The sequence below is a fragment of the Otolemur garnettii genome, unplaced genomic scaffold (genome assembly GCF_000181295.1).
Source record: "Otolemur garnettii isolate 467f Iridium unplaced genomic scaffold, OtoGar3 scaffold00042, whole genome shotgun sequence".
In the NCBI taxonomy this organism is placed as follows: Eukaryota; Metazoa; Chordata; class Mammalia; order Primates; family Galagidae; genus Otolemur; species Otolemur garnettii.
The window spans coordinates 10,789,076-10,807,932 of NW_003852437.1; the positions used below are offsets into that span (position 1 = coordinate 10,789,076).

The 18,857-nt window shown below is 41.3% G+C and overlaps 1 protein-coding gene across 2 annotated transcripts in view; it reads left to right on the forward strand.

Annotated features, from left to right (window-relative positions):
• The first annotated feature begins 3,819 nt into the window (after positions 1-3,819).
• The window catches only part of IL20RA (interleukin 20 receptor subunit alpha), a 41,572-nt gene continuing 26,534 nt past the window's right edge, over positions 3,820-18,857 (forward strand). For both annotated transcript variants that reach the window (XM_023513538.1, XM_012805444.2), the window contains exon 1: positions 3,820-4,010. In XM_023513538.1, the coding sequence (XP_023369306.1) occupies positions 3,923-4,010 (88 nt within the window). In that variant the 5' untranslated portion in view covers positions 3,820-3,922. The remainder of the gene's footprint in view (positions 4,011-18,857) is intronic.

The following is an 18,857-nucleotide window of genomic DNA, read 5'->3' on the forward strand; positions in this document are numbered from 1 at the left end:
ATATTCAAACAATAGGATGTCAGGGAAACAATGCTCGATGAATATTTTAATGTTTCTGGATGATTTGTCTTCTTGAGCAAAGGAAATTGGCAAGCCATAGACTATCTCTTCTTCCACATCATAAGGGTATTAGAACTATCTGATCTCATTTAAAGGATAATAAAACTTATTTCCTCAATAGTCAAATGTTTGCATTCCAGGGTTGGTACTTTCCTCTTTGTCTTCCAGAAAGAATTAATTTACTTTCCAAGGAATGTGTTTACATTAGGGACCCAGGGATTCTCTTTCTCTTAGGAAACAGTGGCAGCTAAGGGATGTGTAGCCTACATAAACTCAGGTGTGTAGCCTACATAAACTCGTCTTTTCATTTTATCTTTAATTTGTTTGAAATAATTCACTACATATGTTGCATATTATGACTTCAATAATTAAATGTGTGCTATAGTTCACACCTCTAATGTATTTGCTTTATTTTCTCATATAAGAGGCAAATAAGGAAACTATGAAGAGCATAAACTTTGATATTAGATCAACCAGAATTCAGATTCTGGTTCTGGTGTTTATTGAGTGAACAACCTGTCCAAACCTGTTTTTTTGTTTTAAAACTTGGGGAAACATGACCAACTCACAGAATTGTTGTAAAGAGTGAAGGACGTAGTAAATATAAAGCATAGTATTTGACTCAAAGTAAGAATTCAGTAACTTCATAACATCACTATTATTATTATTACGTATCACTCCTGGAAACCATTTAGAAATTAAACTAGGGGAGAAAAATGTGTATTTTTTGTTTGTGGTATTAGTATTTGATGTGGGGGATGGGTATTAGTTTACGGCTTTTTGACCAGAAAGCCCAGGAACAGAATACATCAGGCTCCACAACATGCAATCTCAATGTGGTAAATCACGGCCTGAAGGGTTACAATGCTGAGAAGTGGACGAAAACAACTTGAATGCATTTCAAACATCCCTGAAGGATACACTAAAGTCTTTATTTTGAGTGGGAAGGTTGAAATAAGGAGAGACTAGGACTGTTACTTTCTAATGTTAATAGAAGAGGGTAAAAAGTGAGATTTAAAGGTACTAAAACTCCCTAAGGTGAGTGCTGGGTCACAGGTAAAAACAAAAGCTATGACTAAGCTTATTACTTTAATGCACGGGAAACATCAGCTCAACACCTAGCCGTTCTCAGTCACACTCATCCCACAGAACCAAAGGCATCCTGAGGACAGAAAGGTGAGCTCAGGGGTCCTCAAACTTTTTAAACAGGGGGCCAGTTCACTGTCCCTCAGACCGTTGGAGGGCCAGACTATAGTTTAAAAGGATAGGCAGGGGCTAAGCAGGACAGGCAACAGCGGCAAAAACACCCAGCAGGCTGGATAAATGTCCTGGGAGGGCCGCATGTGGCCCACGGGCCATAGTTTGAGGATGCCTCAGCCTTTGAACTGGTTACTGCCTTCTGACCCAGAGGAACTTGAAGAAGAAATGAGAGAGGGGAGGAGGGGAATGGAGAAAACTTTGGCTTCTCAAACAATGGATAGTCCACTTACAGGGGGAAAGCTCCAAGTCCCAGTTACCCTATCCATTCCCACTTCCTGAGTGGGGGAACAACTTGGTGAAATAATGAAATGTCATTATTTGAATTAGGAAGGGTTAGGAGATAATGGAGGACTATGCATATGTCTGCTTTAGTCACGAAAGTCCATGAATGATTCATATTCAAACTGAAATGCATGTAAGTCCTAATAGCTAGATATCAAAAAATGATTGGCACAAAATGCTTTTGTAGCAAACATACACTCTATTTAACCAACAAGACTTAAGATGATAATGATAGAGCTAACCTAATACAGTTTATAATTAAAAAGTAAGAACAATAGTAGCTCAAAGTAATACTGATAATGTACCAGAAACATTGAGCCTTTCCTAAAATGTTCCAGAATTACAAAAGAATCACTAACAGTGCAGTTAGGAAAACAGAAACTACACTGGTTATTTTAACAGAAAGAATTTGTATAAAGAATTGGTTAACCAGAGATTGGATTGTGCAAGATACAGTTGGAAAATAAAAACAAAGTAGATGTGGCAGAACTATTAGGTTATTAAGTACGAGTGTCTCATTTCCTAAAGTACTAAGTTTGGCAGTTGAAATCTCTGACCTTTCGCTTTGACGCTTCTTGTTTTATATTTATGGTGAGGGGATATCCTTATTCTTTCAAGTGCACGTTTTACTTTGTGATTATCTTTCAATTTTTGTGAAGTTAAAAATTTCTGAGGTATAATGAGGCTGATTCCAAGAGAACAGGAAGAAGCTGGAAGCCAGAACCAATTGCTACTGGAACTAGCTGCTCCTGCCAGGCTAAAGAGGCCATGTGGGGTCTTACCTGACCTAACAGCAAAGAAACAGGAAGCAAGGCCCTTCTTTCCTCTTCAGGCATTCAGTAGTCCTTCAGTGTCCCCTATTGGTAGAAATTAAAAGAGCAAATTAACAATCCAGAAATGTGGTTGCAGAGACCTGGCAGCTACATCATAAAGCAGGGGTGCCAGCCTAAGGGAACCCCTGACCTAGAGTCCCACTTCTGGTTCTAAGTCTCTTCCAGAGCAGGGAAATAGTCTACTCAGGGGTCTAAGAAAATCCTGCCCCATCCTCTTTTTACTCCTTTCCCTCCAAAAGTGTTTTTTCAATTACTGAAGACCCTTTTTTCTAAGATAAGGATAATTTATCTAATTTTATCATTGATTCCCTTTATTTGTGTTCTGAAAACAGGCATCTGAGGTAAATGGAACACATCAGAAATAAATCATTAGTTTCTCTATTTTTAGGCTGTGCCCAACCTTTGCAACTACCGAGAAAGGAGCAAGGCTGAGACCAACTCTCAGATTTTTCTTCTACTACTCCAATGTTTCTTTCTTTCTTTCTCTCTTCTCCCCTCGGGTTGTTCAATATGGTTGTGTTGTCAGCTGTCACAAAAGATCCACAATTTTTTTTAAGTTAAGAAGTTTGTAAACGAAAACAGTTACAGTTAGGTAAGGTCAATTTACTATTAAAGAAAGAAAATGTTTTTTATATATTTAGCGTAGCCTAAGTGTACAGTGTTTACAAAGTCTACTGGTGCACAGTAACGTCCCAGGCCTTCGCGCTCACTCACCACTCACTGACTCACCCAGGGCACCTTCCAGTTCTGCAAGCTCCGGTGCACCATTCTCATGTTTTGTAATATGGTTACTTTACTATTTCCACTTTGGGATACTTTAGATTCACGAATGCCTACCGCCGTGTTCCAGCATCCTACCAGCAACATCATTGCGGACCTCATGGGTCTGCGCCAGTCCTCCATGGTTGGGGCACAGTGATGAAACCGCCTAAGGATGCCTGGCTCAGAAGGAATTTGTGTTAAGCGACCCATGACTGTACCATGTCTGGCAGAGTGCCTGCTAGTATGTTGAGAGATAACTACATATCTCATGCTTCCAGTATTGAATTCTGACATTTTAAGTGACCATCAGCTCCGCCCAAATACCAGAACTGCTGGGCGGTGGGTTCGCGTCACTCTCTGGTTCCTGGAGGGAGGTGTCACCTGCGTAGTGACCTGGTTGGTCGGGCTGTGAAACTGGGAGGGGGAAACTCTCAGACTCTCCGAACTGAAACTCTGAGTGGCCCAGGGTACTACAAATCCGCGAGAAGTTTTGCCGGCTCTGGCACCCAGCTTGGGAAGCCGGGGCGTCCGCCGCTCGCTCGCCCGCTGCTCCGGGGACACCCGGGGATGCGGGGAGGGGGGTGTCGGGGCGCCGCCTCTCTGAGCCTGGGGGACTGCGGTGCGCAGAGCCCGGGTCGCCGAGAGGAGGCTGCACCCTCGCCACGCGTGGCCCGAGCGGGCGTGGAGCCGGCTGTCCTCTGAAATGTGACCCAATTCCGCCACCCATGCGGGTCCCCAGGTCCCCGGCGCCCCGCTGCCCGTTTTTGTCGCTGCTGCTGCTGCCACTGTTGGCAGCGCCGTGGGGACAAGCAGGTAAGTTGGTCACACCGCCCGGAGCGCGCTGCGGTCGGGCTCGCCCGCAGGTTTCACTTTGGGGGGTGTGGAGGGCGTGGGGAGCCCTCGGGGGCGCCACTCTGCGTTCCACTCTTACCAGGAGGGTTGGAGCGAAGGAAGAGTGGCAGCGGTCGCCCGGGATGGGACCCACCCCGGGTCACGTGCGGTCGGTCACTGTAGGAACCAAACTCCCTGCGAAGGTCTGCTCCGGAGGAAGGGGGATCTGGAAGAGGCAGCGCTTCTAGGGACCTTCCCGCCTCCCTTTCCTGGGCATTGTTTCCTTTGCAGAAGTAACAACAAATTTCAACTAATTTATAACATAAGGCAACCAAAGGGCTGTTTCGTTTTGTTAAACTCTCTACCAATTGGAGTCCAGGAACCTAGAATGATTCATTAACCTGATTGCTTTTTGTTCTGCAGAAATGCAGAATTGAAGAAAAAAATGTTTTGTTTCGTTTAAAAAATCAAGATGTCTGGGATTTTTTTTCTTAAAATTAGAAACAACACCAAAGTTTCTCAGGATACTGTACTTTGTACAGACTTGGCTTAGACTCCTGTACTTTTTAACTGAGCTACAAGAGTGAATGCGGGAAGAAAGTCCGCGAAGCTGCTGAGTCTTTAGTAGCCAAAAGTTATGTAAGTCCAGTGAGGTTACAAAGGCAAGAGAGTTGTGCATATAGAACTTGGGGTGATTTTCGAACAGTAGACACACACATACCCTTACACCCTTATCTTCTAAATCCTAAATCTATCAGAAACTGTAGGATAGCTATTTTGCCTTTTAATATTCTGAGGGAAGAGATGACTCCTCATTGTGCATAATCCAGCCATTAACTAACAGATACTATGTATGAATTTCCTTGTTTTTCTTTTTAATCGAAGAGAGAATAAAACTTGCTTCTCTGTTGGATTGGTGGGCTGACATTCATTAGAAGGTTGCAGTATTCTGGGTTTTTTTTTTTCAGATTAATATGAAGGTACAAATGATTAGGCTACAATGTTTGCACGTGTTAGGTAAAGTCCCTGTTGTAGTTGTGTACACCACCCAGGAGGTGTGCCATACACCCTTACATTGTACCCATTAGGTAGGATCACACCAGTCCGCTTCCCCACTCCCTCTCCCCCATCTTGAATTGAATTGGGTTTTTCTCATGTGGACATGTATTACTTTGTCTACTGGCATCATATTAGTGTTGAGTGCACTGGATACTTTTCCATTCTTGTGATACTTTTCTAAGAAGAATGTACCTCAACTCCATTCAGGTTAATACAAAAGATATAAAGTCTCCAACTTTTTATGGCTGAATAGGATTCCATGGTATACATATACATATACCACAGTTTGTTAATCCATTTATGGGTTGATGGGCATTTGGGTTGTTTTCACTTTTTGGCAATTGTGAATTGAGCCGAGATAAGCAATCTAGAAAAGGTTGTAATATTCTTTACTTCAAAGGAAAATTTCCAAGAAACAAGCAAACTTTTTGACCTAAGAGGCCCTTTCTTAGCTCTTTGTAAGGCATTCCTGTCCTCTCCTGGGTCTCTAGGCACCCTAAGGACTTCTGGGAAAATCTTAAAAGTTGTGTGCTGTTACTCTGGAGACTACCTGCTCTTTGCTGATGGATTGTCTACAATGTTTGCTGAACAACATGGGCTTCCTAAGAGTTCTATGACTTTGCCACTCTTAGGTAGATCAATGTTTTAATGCTTTACTTTTTGAAAAGTCAGAGTTCTGGTCACCTCTTCCTTACACTATCCCTTAGTTTGGGTTCATTTGTAAGTTTCCTCATCATTAAAAGTATTTCATTTTTGGCCAATGCCAGATAAATTATGTTGTCTTTCTCAATGCATCATTTCAAAGGATTTATAACACCACTATTTCTTACTGGTTGTGTTAACCATGTTCACTTAGTTAAGGTGACGTCTTCAGAGTTTCTGATTATAAAGTTTCTATTTTTCATTTTGTAGTTAATATATATCTTGCAGAAAATGTTGCTAAATTCTAACTTTTTTTTTTTTTTTTGTGGTTTTTGGCCAGGGCTGGGTTTGAACCCACTCCCTTTGGCATATGGGGCTGGTGCCCTACGCCTTTGAGCCACAAGCGCTGGCCCTAAATTCTAATTCTTTTCTTTTTCAACAAAATTGAAGGTGGATGGTGTTAATAAAAAATTAAAATCTTAAAATAAATAAATAATTTGCGGAGAGATACTTTGAAATTATGCAATTATCCTATTTCTCCACAAACTTAACACCCATTAATTTTAGTACTCATTAGTACTCATTATTATGCCTGAAAGTGATTTTTTATTTTACTCTTTCCACATTTATTAATTGGAATCTCACTGCAGGGAAGAACTGTCTCTTTTCCCACATTTATTTATATAGTGGCTTAAATATATCAATATGAAACTCATAATTATTTATTTTATTCTTTCAGTTATAATCCAAAACTATCATTGTTAGTTTTGTTGCTAACAGGGTTCCAACTTTGGCTGTTAAGAACCCCTTCCATTTGGCTTCTGTGTCCTTTTAAGAAGCTCCCTTCTTTTTGACCAGTTTTGAGTATAGAGTCATCTTGTATTTTCTCTGCCCCACGTCTGGAATTAACCATTTCCTCAAGAAGCTCTGGTTTCTTTTCCTGGAGAATGGTGTGTAGACACCAAAGTCTGGGTGCCAGCCATACTTGTTACTACTGGAATGTTGTTTCTAGTGCTCTCAGTAAGCACAGCTGGAAGATACATATATGTGTCCTAACCCACTTATACACACCATCTGCATTTCCCTATCTATCCATCTTTACTGAAGACCATGAGTTTATACTAATACTTAGGATTTTGATTCAATAGCAAAGTTCATTTTAGCTTTCCTCTTTCTCTTTTTAAAAAATTATTATTGTTAATATTACTACCTCTTAAAACATAGTAAGTGAAAAACTTGAGGAAGATTATAGTTCAGTTGATTATAATCACTTTCATAGCCCTGTTCCAAAAATACAAATTTAACAGCAAATCCATTTGTGTTCCAAAGTGCCCTGGAGTGGGCAACTGATTGTTGGGTCCCTTGGTAGTGCTGTACATTATAACACACATGTAGAATAAAATGAATACACATAAGTGGAAGCATATATTCTATGAGGTCACATGCAAATTTTAGGGTAGGTCAAATAATACAGTGGCTATCTGCAAAGAGGGAAGTGGACTTGAATAATGGGAATAAAAGGAAATATATAGACACTTGTACACATATACCTGCAAGAAAGGGGCATGTCATGGGCTAACAATGATAGTGGGCCATGAGGAAAATCTAGAATTTTCGTGATGTGCATCTGTATTCAGAATGAGTTGAGGCTTTCCCTTATAGAAAGGTTCTTGCCACCACAGTAGCAAATAAATTATTTAAAATGTGTTTTGTGTGAGGGGCATTCCTGGAGAAATCTCCAGCTATAGGAGAGCTCACTTAAGTGGACAGATGACAACTTAGTCGAATAAGATTTTACAAATCCAGTAGCAAAACCCTTGCCCTTATCATCCTCAGTCCTCTATAAAGGTTGAAGGAACAAATGATATCTTGAAACTAAAATTAGCTAAACTAATAGAGTTGAACAGATTGTTTTAATCTGGAGTTTTACCTCTGGCCTTAAAAACAATTAGATCAACCCCTATAGGAAAGCACAAACTGAAGTATTAATATTGTTTTGGGAAGACATGTGCCTTTGATAACAGAATGCCATGTGTCCCTTGAATTTCTCAGCTCTGCTGTCACCCAGTACTGTAATGCAGTGGTTCTCAACCTGTAGGTCATGACCCCTTTGTAACAATGAAAATACATCTCAGCATTAGGAAGGTTGAGAACCACTACTAATGCCTTGATGCAGTGTGCCAAAGTATGTTTCCACCAGGTGAGGGTAGTCTTCTGTTAACTGCCTCGTGATAATGACAAAAGCCTGGAGATTGGGTCTTTTGGCAATGACACCAGGGAAAACTACCCTTTATTTATAGCCTTTCTCTCCAGTAGTAGGAAACCCATATCTCATTATCTGAAGTAGATATAGCTATTTGTTCAAGTCTAGTATAAAGTAGGTTCAGAATTGCTAACTTAATCTCCTATGAGAAGCACATTTACTACGTAGATTACAGCCTTGATGTATAGTCTTTGGTCTTTCATTTTGTAATGTCCAGTCAAGATACTGTTGGCCAGAGACAGCTGAGGTTTTTTTCTCTCGCCCCTTTTAGTGTGTTTATATTTTCCATTCGTAAGAAGCGAGGTCCAGTTGTTACTGCTTATATTTGAGTTTGAGTTCTGCCACAGAGTGGGTAGTTTAACTGTTTGTGGAGTTTGGTTTGGAGGTTCCGTGAAACCTGACTGCAGTTCTGAGAGAGTTTTACACTATGGTGTACTCAGAGCAGGAGTGCTCTTTCCTCATCCTCACCACCTCATTCACCTTCCAAGTAATTACCCATGTAAGTCTCTGCCGTGAGAGCAGCTCACCACACAACACTCACAACCCTGCACCCAGATGTGCAGGGTGTCCTGTTTCTGCAAACTTCCAACTGTGCAAAAGTTCTTCAGTAAAATGAGTTGAGACTCAGCCCTTTTAATTTTCAACCATTGTAAACCTTCATTCCTTTTTTCAATTATATAAGATTTTCATTTTATTTTTTTACTTCAGAATATCAGGGAGCACACGTTTTGTTTACATACTTTGCTTTTGTACAGACTGAGTCAAAGTTCTAAGTGTGCCCTTCACCCAGCTAGTGTGTGCTGAACCCAGTAGGTGTGAATTTGTTAGTCCTGGTTCTGAGCTAATGAAGCCTTCAGAACAAGCTGTTGTGACCATCACTGACTGAAGGCGGCCATCATATTTCCTTTACGTCTTCTTTCCTCTCCACAACTGCCCGTTCCAGTCTGTCTGTAGGCCTGACTCCCTCCAGATCATGATGAGATGGTCTCCCACATTCTAACACTGAACCTGGAGGCCTGTCCTCAAACAGTTCTGTTCAGCATCAGACTCTTGATGAACACAAGCTCTTGATGCCTAGAAGGAACACTTCTTTCTCATCTTTGTTGCCTTCTGTGAGACACAGACCTTGACCCCTCCTTCAGACTCAGAATTTCCTATTGATACAGTTTCACTTTGTGGAGGTGATTTTCTGTTTTCTTTTCAGTCTAGAGAAGGGAAATGGGCATAATGCCTTATCTAGAACTTCTGTGATGTCTCTAATGATGCTGTTTAAGGCAACTAGGGCAGCTCTTTTTCTGGAAAGACAATTTTTATTGATTATCTGTTTGGAAATGACACTAGGGAAAACAAAATGAGTTCTGTTTTTGGAGGATGGGATCACTTCATTGCATATTAAACCACCAAAATAGCTACTTTAATCATTTTACCCACTGTCTAATCAAATACCAACTCTACCTGGAACACACGTAATGCACATACTTGGTACTGTGTAGACTTGTCAGTAAGTTTTCCTTGGACTTCTTGATTTCAACATGTCTGCTTTTCATCCAGCTTCCTTTTGGCTACCTAATCCAAAGGTCCATTCCATACAGCTACATTTGTATTTTGGTGATGTGGGACATTTTGTTTTGTTTGTTTGTCACCCTTGGTAGACAGAGCAACCTCAAACTCATAGGCTCAAGTGATTCTCTTGCCTCAGCCTCCCAAATAGCTGGAAATACAAGCACCCGCCACAATGCCCGGCTATGGCTGGTCTGGAACTTGTGAGCTCAGGCAATCCACCTGCCTCTGCCTCCCAAGTGCCAGGATTACAGGCGTGAGCCACTGCACTGATGTGGGATATTTTGGTAGCTGCAGACTCCGAGTTAAAGCATTTGTTTACATTATTTCTCCTGTTTAAATTTCCACCCATCTTTACTTGCAGATAACTTGGCAGCCCTTAGGGCCTTCATTTTTCTCCTCAGTACTCATTGTGCTTATTTTTAAGGAAAGATACAAGCGACAGATGCCCACCATTTTAGTTTAAGGCTGCCACAACAAAGTACTACAAACCGGGTAGCTTAAAATAACATAACTTTGTTGTCTCAGGATTCTGGAGATTAGAAGACTGAAAGCTAGATGTTGGCAGAGATGATTCCTCCGCAAGGCTGGAGGGAGGATCTGCTCCATGTGCTCTCCCACTCCAGGTGACTGCTGATAGTCTTTGGACAGGAATTAAGGACACGTGTTGATCATTTAGTAACGTCCTACACCTCCCGAGAGCCCGCTCCCAGACAGGCCCAATAAAAGCAAACAACCTGAGCGCGTCCATGAGGGAGTGAGTCCGTCTCTCCCTGCTCCCAGAGACGGACTCACTCCATTTCAGAACAAAGAGCTGCCTATGTGGCCTAGTTCCTGTGGTCGCTCCATTGCTCTATCGTATGGACCCTGCTGGGGATGGTTCCTTCCCAAGGAGTCAGAGAACCAGGATAATAGAACCAGGAGGCTTGACCTGACGCCGTGGTGTGTCTAGTCAATCTGCAGTCAAGAGCACACCAAGAACCCAGGGCAGACCACCACCGTGCTACGAGGACACCAGTCTCGTTGCATTTCGGCCCGTACTAATGACCTCATTTTAACTTGCTTATCTGTAAAGACCCTGTTTCCGGTTAAAGTCACATTCTGAGGCGTTAGGAGTTAGTATGTCAACATACCTCTTTGGGGCAGTGAGATTCCTTGTGACACCTACTATTCTCTCAGAGGCTAACGGAGTGAGCGAGCGGGACCCACCGCGCGCCTGTACCGCCGGGCGCGCCGTCTTCTCAGGCGCATGCGCGGCTCCTCCCCCTCACCGCGGCGGTTCGTGGTGGGTCCGCAGCCTAAGGGAAGCTTTAGTGGCAGTGTCTGAGCTGGAAGGCTCTGCGGAGAATGTTGAGGGCAGAAATGAGGGCTTCTCTGGTGCTTTCCATAACTTGAGCCTCAGGGAGCAGCCGTCGGTGGTGCTTCATAAAGAACAGGGACGCCTGAATTACTCCAGCACAGGGGTTCGCTCTTCTCCGACCTCTGCCACCCGGTCCAGGCTGCTCTAAGGATCATTTACCTGTGACATCCTCTTTCTTGTTCCAACACGGACAATTTTCATACAGAAGGCATAACTATCCACATTATTCCAACCCAGTGCTCCCTCCATTTCAGATTAAAATATATATGTTGTAAAATGTCTACTTAATAAATTAACCTGTTATTTTTTAAATTAGCACATAGACTTCAAGTGAAAAATGGAATATCACATGCAGCCCATAACTTAAGGCAGGCGTCCTCAAACTACCAGCCGCGGGCCACATGAGGCCCGTCTAGGACATTTATTCGGCCCGCCAGGTGTTTTTGCCACCGCTGCCCGTCCTGCTTAGCAGCCAACTCGTCCTGGGGCCCACAGTCCGCCCCTCCAACGGTCTGAGGGACAGTGAACTGGACCCCTGTTTAAAAAGTTCGAGGACCCCTGACTTAAGAGAATGAGGTATTTGAGGTGATCAGATTTAACAAAACGGGATTATCTTAATCCCCATGCGTCCATTTTGAGTTTTCAAAAAGTTTAACTATATCCTGATGCAGTGGGATTTTTAGATAATCTTTCTATCAGTGCTATTTATTCACCCATTCATTCAGTGCCATTCTTTTGTACATATTAGGACCTGTTCTAGGCTTCAAGGTGAATAAGAAAACAATGTCCCTTTCGTCACTGAGCCTCCAGAGAGATACAGACAATTCAGTGATTCCATTAAAGTATAATGCCAGAATTGTGGAAAACAAGTTTCTTTAGAGCCACAGAACAAGACCATTGATCTAATCAAAAGTGGCAGACAGGGCTTCTGACACTGAGACTTATGAAAGTTGTTGGTTAATTAAAATACACGTATTCGTATGTATATATTACATCATATTCTTCCTACTTGGGAAGAAAAGGTTAATCGAAAAGGAAGTTGATAACCAAGTAAATATCACTATGAATACTTTAAATATTTTTAGGAAAAACAGTATAAATTCAATAAATAGGTTGCCATCCATATGTAAAACATTTATAATTCAATGTAATTTAAATATTAGCAAGAAAATAAAGCTAAATCTGCTCTTAGCATATTCTATCTATAAATTATAAAGTAGTTAGTATTCCTTTTTGCATATATTTCTTTTTCATAAAGCTAAAAATGAACAAACACACATAAAACCAACAATAGCAAAGTCCCATGAATTTTCCAAGATGACGTTTCTGAGAGCAGCAGTTGTCAGGTGGTAGAAGTTAGGAGATTTGTGTTTATGGGACACTGACCCGAAGGTCATTGGCAGCCTCAACAAGTCGCTGTGGTCTGTGGCTCTTGCCAGTACTGCACCAACCACAGTCATCAAAAGGCACACATATTACAGCTGCGGTTTCTAATATAGCTGTTTCGCCTTTTCTGAGTCAACATGGTCCTTTCATGGTTCTGTTAAATTTCATGACCAAGAGCAAAGGGAATGTCTTGCTGGATCCTGTCTGTGTGTCATTTCTAGAGAGTTCTAGTGCAATACTGGATTGACTAGTGTCCCTCAAAAACTCATCTCTACCCACAACCTCAGAATGTAACCTGATTTGGAAATAGGGTTTCTGCAGGTGTGATTCTTTAAGGATCTCACGATTAAATCATCCTGAATTAGGGTGGACTGGTGCCGTTATGAGAGGTGGAGAGTACTCTGGAAGGCCACATGAAGACGGGTGTCAGCAGAGACTGGAAAGGCGCTGCCACAAGCAAGGAACACCCGGGGCCTCCAGAAGCTAACACAGGCCAGGAAAAATTATTTTCTAGAAACTTCCGAAGGGGCTGATCCTGCTGATACCTTGATTTCAAACATTGAACCTCAAGAACTGTGAAAGAATAAATATGTTGTTTTAAGCCACCCAGTTTGTGGTACTTTGTTATAGCAGCCCCAGAAAACTAACACAAGGGCCTTTGACCCTGCTCTGTAGGCTGTCTCTTCATTACAGCTTGGCTTTTATCCTGATTATTCCACTTTTTATATCTTGTGGCAAAATAATTATTTCAAAGAGCTGATCTTCCGTAAGGCCTGTGTAGCTCGTGAAGCCCCCGTTCCTCTCACTGCATTTAGTTAGTCAGTGTTATCAAGGCATAACTCAGCCTTGATGAGTTCTGATGATGGTTACCCTCAAAACAGCTCCCCTTTCTGATAGTGTTTTGATGGCTACTGTGCACATCTGTTTTCCTCGTGTTTGACTGGAAGGTCTGAGGACCCAGCTGAGATCACAACATCAACCTCAGTTACTTCCAAATCCCAATTGACAGGGAACACAAGTTGATTCTAGTGATTATTTTCTCAGGATCTAAAAAAAATGCAACATTGAATTACTGCTTTAAAATGCTTCTGCTGAAACAGAAATTAAGTCCGAATAGCCAGGATCTCAGGGCCAAAAAGAAAGCATAGCAACCAGGAAATTAAGCAATATAAGTCCTAGGCCATCCTCTTCCCCTGCTGCTGTGCAGGTGGGTCACTTTCCTTGAATGGGCTTTGGTGTCCTCATCTACAAAAAGTATTGAAAAGGAGTAGGATGTGTCTCTGTGCCTAGACCTACCTGTCCCCCATGTCACTACCTGTCCAATAACACACAAGCTTTTTTCTGTTCACAGAACACATCCAATTTCTACCAAGTGGGTGAGTACCAGGTTGGACTTCTGACCATCCTCTTCTGTTTCCTCCATCACAGCCTAATACAAGATTATACCAAGGACCTACTTTTCTTATATACAGTTGTGAGTCACTTAATGACAGGGACAGGTTCCAGGATTTCATTGTTGTGTGGACATCCTAGAATGAATGCACACAAACCTACATGGTACAGCCTACCACATGCCTAGGCTATATGGCATACTGTATAGCAGGTTACTGTACTGAACACTGTAGGCAATTGTAACACAATGGTCAGCATTTCTAGATGTATCTAAACATCTAGAAACATTGAAAAGGTACAGTAATAATAAGGTGTAAAAGGTACCACAGCTTGCTCATCCATTCCTGGATTGGAGGGGTAAGTGATCTTTTAGCTGGCAATGCACTGTCACCCAGCTGCACATCACACTGTTACGTGCCACCATGACAGCACTATTTGTTAATTTATCACAGCTGTTCTGGGATGATGGGTAACTTCTGAAAGAAGCATATCCAACATAGACAGGTGAATCTGATGTGCCAGGGGGAAATAGGCTGTGTTTTGTGCCTTGTCATATCCACCACCATTCCCCTTCCATTCGCCTCCCTGCTTCCCACCAATGCTTAATTCACGGCAATGTTTATTACTGATAACGATGCCAGTTATTTTAATAAATGTAATAGTTATTACTAATGGCAAATGAACAGTAAGTAGTTCAATAGTAAATATTTTGATGGGTGGGGTGGAAGAAAATAAATGTAGATGGTAAAAATGGGTAGATGAGTGAGTGGGGGTGGACAGGAGAGGACACAGAAAACACTCCAGGGAAGCAATAGAGCATGGAAGGGCCTGGAATCAGCCTGCGTCCGGTGAGCAAACTGAAAAATTACTACATCTGAGTAAGGGGAAACTATTTCTACACATTTTTTCCCTTTAAAAAAGAAACATAACCACTTATTGGGGTTAATTGATAAAGCAACAGTTATTTTTGCTGCCTTTCTCAAATGATTTGTTCAGAGGAAATCCTGTCCCACCATCTCTTTTTCTTGGCTCTTTCTATCATTCATAGGGAAGCTGCCCCATGTGAAAGTGTAAATATAAAGACAGAGAAAGTTTATCCCAGGGACACACCATCTTTATGAGTGAATGAGGCCCCCTAGAAGTGTGTGTCTTGGTGGGAAAGAGCTCCACTGGTTTTTCACCTCATCGGTCCTGTTTATTCTGTGATAGGCAGCTTTGCTGTGCTTTTGCTCCACCTGCTGAAGAACTTACTGACATATGCATTGAAAATTCCCAAACCGTTGACGTTTTTCGCTATAATTCTTTGATGAAAATGAAAGAAAAATCTCTTTCCCTCCCGCTCTCCCTTTTCTGCCCTTTTGTCTATTGTTTACCATTTTGTTATTTCTGCCTGATATTTTTTAACTTCCAAATCTTCAAAATATAGTATTTTTATAGTTTGTCTCTTAATTTTCTCTCATCTTTTTATCTTATTGACTCTCTCACTGAAAATTTCAGGTGTTGGAGATGTTCATGGAACATTAAGATTTTGCCTCTGTAAGGATAAAAAAAGTACTAGCTGTGAAAATGATTCGAAAAATAGAGTGGAAGAGAGCCAGGCACAGTGGCTCACACCTGTAATCCCAGCACTTTGGGAGTCTGAAGGGGGCAGATTGTCTGAGCTCAGGAGTTCAGACCAACCTGAGCAAGAGAAAGAGCAGGACTCCATCTCTACTAAAAATAGAAAAACTAGCCAGGCATTGTGGTGTGCACTTGTAGTCCCAGCTACTCAGGAGGCTGAGGCAAGAGGATTATCTGAGCCTAAGAATTTGAGGTTGCTGTGAGGTATGATGCCATGGCATTCTACCCAGGGTGACAGAGTGAGACTCCATCTCAAAATCTTCTAAAGGGGAAGGGAAGATATTTATATAATCTGTGAGACAAAATAAGGAAGGTAGTGGGACTGGTTTTCTAACAGACATGGGGCTGACCTGAGAGGTATGACAATTAGGTTCACAAACTCATCCAAGGAAAAGTGCTCCATACCTCATTGCTGAATATCACTACGGTCACCTTCACAGTACTCCCCTTGGGAAGCTATGCACCAACACCAGCACCTAGTCCACCCTTCAATGCCATTTTGTAACTTTTCCTGGAATGACTATTAGAGATGTCATAGTATTATCCTTGATATCATCAAAATGTCTTCCTTTCAATATTTCCTTTATCTTAGAATAAAGAAAAAAGTCACTGGGACCAGATTAGGTGAGTAGGGAGGATGTTCCAATACAGTTATTTATTTGCTGGCTAAAAACTTTCTCACAGACAGTGAGCCAATGCATTGTCCTCATGCAAGAGCCACACCTTTTTCATGTCAAAATTTTCAGTTGAAATTTTCTTACCTGTTTCTCTATTGATGTTTACTTAGTCTGCGGTGCTTCTCACAGTCAGCCAATGATTTTAATGCACTATTTGAAAATTTTTGACAATGTTTTCATCAGTTCGGCTCATTACAGGCCTCCCTGACCTCTTTTCATCAGTGATACACTTTTAATCCATTTGTTCACTGCCATTTTCTTCGAGACATTATCCCCCCAAACTTGAACTAACATGTCCTTGATTTAATTCCCACTCTTGCCAAGTTTAATAAGAGATGTAGCATTTTTCATTGCTCTAATTCAAGATCTAGCCTTTTTGCAATGGAACAAAAAAGCATGCACCAATAATGAATTCCACTCAGCAAGACCCCATGTTGATAGGAACACAGCTGTGAGACACTGATATACCAATGTTATGAAACCTTACTGAGTTGTTTGTACAGTGCTACCAACACAAGGGCATAGTGGCAAGTTCATAAACTTAATTGTCAAACCTCATGTACAAATCAATAATGACACCTTCAAAATAGGCATTTTGGGAAGCTGAGCACAAAAATCTCACAATGATTAATTTTTTAAATGCCTTTTTTCAAAGTTGCAGGTAAAGCCTGGCACACATCAGTCAGAATATCCCTTTAAATGGCAAACTTTCATCTTTGGGGAGTGAATTTCACTTCTGATAGTAGTCAAAGTCAATTTCAATAAACTTGGGTGTTCAAGTTGGGTGTTTTTGTAGAGATGGGATCAAGCACTCTCGTTTTTGTGCTCAGCCTCCCAAAATGCCTATTTTGAAGGTATCATTATTGATTTGTACATGAGGTTTGACAATTAAGTTTAAGTTCCGTAGGAAGAACCATAAACCCTCTCAAGTAAATTATTCTAACAATGCATACTCTCTTCAATGGGCCAACTCCCATATTTTTTAATAGTTTTATTCATTAATTTATGTTAGAGATAGCTTCTTGCTCTGTCATTTGGGCTGAAGTGCAATGATGTGATCATAGCTTAGTGTAACCTCAAACTCCTAGACTCAAGCAATCCTCCTGCCTCAGCCTCCCAAGTAGCTGGGGCTACAGATGCATGCCACTGTGTCCAGCTAACTTTTTAAATTTTTGTGGAGATGGAATCTTGCTTTGTTGCCCAGGCTGATCTTGAAATCCTGACCTCAAGCCATCTTCTCACCTTTGCCTCCCAAAGGTCTTAGATTACAGGTGTGATCCATTGCACCTGGCCTAGAATAGTCTCTATATTAAACACCAATAGCAAAATACTCAATGACACATTTAAAGCATATATATGCTTTAAATATGTATGTTTAAGCATATATATTTTCTTATTAAAATGTGACTATAAGAAATAATGTGAGTTTTTCCTATGATTTATGCATTGCTTATCTAGACAAATGTGCACATACCTGGCAGAGAAAGTACATATTGATGGGCTGTGCTCCAGACTCAAAATATCTACTCCACAAAAGCAGGACCTCCTACATATTTTTGTCCTTGACTGTACCCCAGTGCCTAGCATAATTTCTATTTCTAGCCTGTAGCAGTGCCCAGTAACTATTTGTCAAATAAATAAAGCTATATACAGTTCCACTGGAAAGAAATTTCAAAGAAGAATAAAACTTGAGTTTGCCTCATTGAATTTCTTGTAACTTTCCTTAGAAGCTACAGTCTCTAACATAAAGAATGTATAAGGACCATATGATCCTTTCTTCTCACACCTCTGTACTTTGGAGCATTTCCTGAAGACAGTAGGTGAGAACCCTAGCAGAGAGGGGCCTATCTTGGTCAGCGGACTTAGGCTCAGTCAGCCACCAAATGGCTGAAAAACCATGGGCAAGTAATTCAGCTTCCCTGGGCCTCTGTGTATTTAGCTGTAAAATGAGGGTAGTAATGATGGAGGATGATACTGAGCTAAGATTTATATATTTATTTTGAGAGACAGGGTTTCACTCTGTAGCCCAGGCTGGAGTGCAGTGGCCGGATCATGAGTAACTCCCTACAACCTCAAACTCCTGGGCTCCTCTCCCTGACCTGCTCACATAAATAATTATTAGAAACCAATTAGAAACTGTAGGACAGTTGGCAGCACCCTGTACAGAGGGACAGTATTATTACAGAGAAATAAGAGTGGGGATGACAGGGAAGAAAATCAGGTTCAAAGGAACTAATGTTAACACTAAACCATGTGTCTCCCTTATAGAAGACAGATGTGGTGTATCTTTTTTTCAGGTGTAAGTAGTTACTGAGTCATATTTTAAGTGCTGTTTAGAAGACTTACTTTTCATGGGCACTTGATCTATAATTAGGAGGGTGAGGAAGAGAGAACAATGCATATTTTTCAAGAGACATGGTTTGTAACTTGAGACAAAGGAAACGTGTCTTTCTTGTCAGCATGAAGTTAGAACAATACTTCAGATAATGTATTTGAAGGTGGTCATACCTGCTGTGCCCCAGATAGAGTTATTTATGACTTTTGCTTCCTGAATTTGGTTAATCACCCCCTGATGCTTTTTACACTTCAACTCTTCTTAACCTTTTCTCACAAAAGAAAATGCATTCAGAGTGAGATCATTTTGTTTGTTTGTTTTTCTAACTAGCCTACTAAGGTATTTTCCCACTTAAAAATACACCTGCAATATGTAGCAGCCACTTGCTGTGGAATTACTATTCCTCTGTTAAAAAGCTGCTTTTGTTGGCCCCAGAGTCTTGGCTGTAGACTGATGCAAAAAAAAAAAAAGCTGCTTTGGAATATTTTCCAGCTGTACCGGTCCCCTATAATAATATAAGCTCACCAAGTTGATT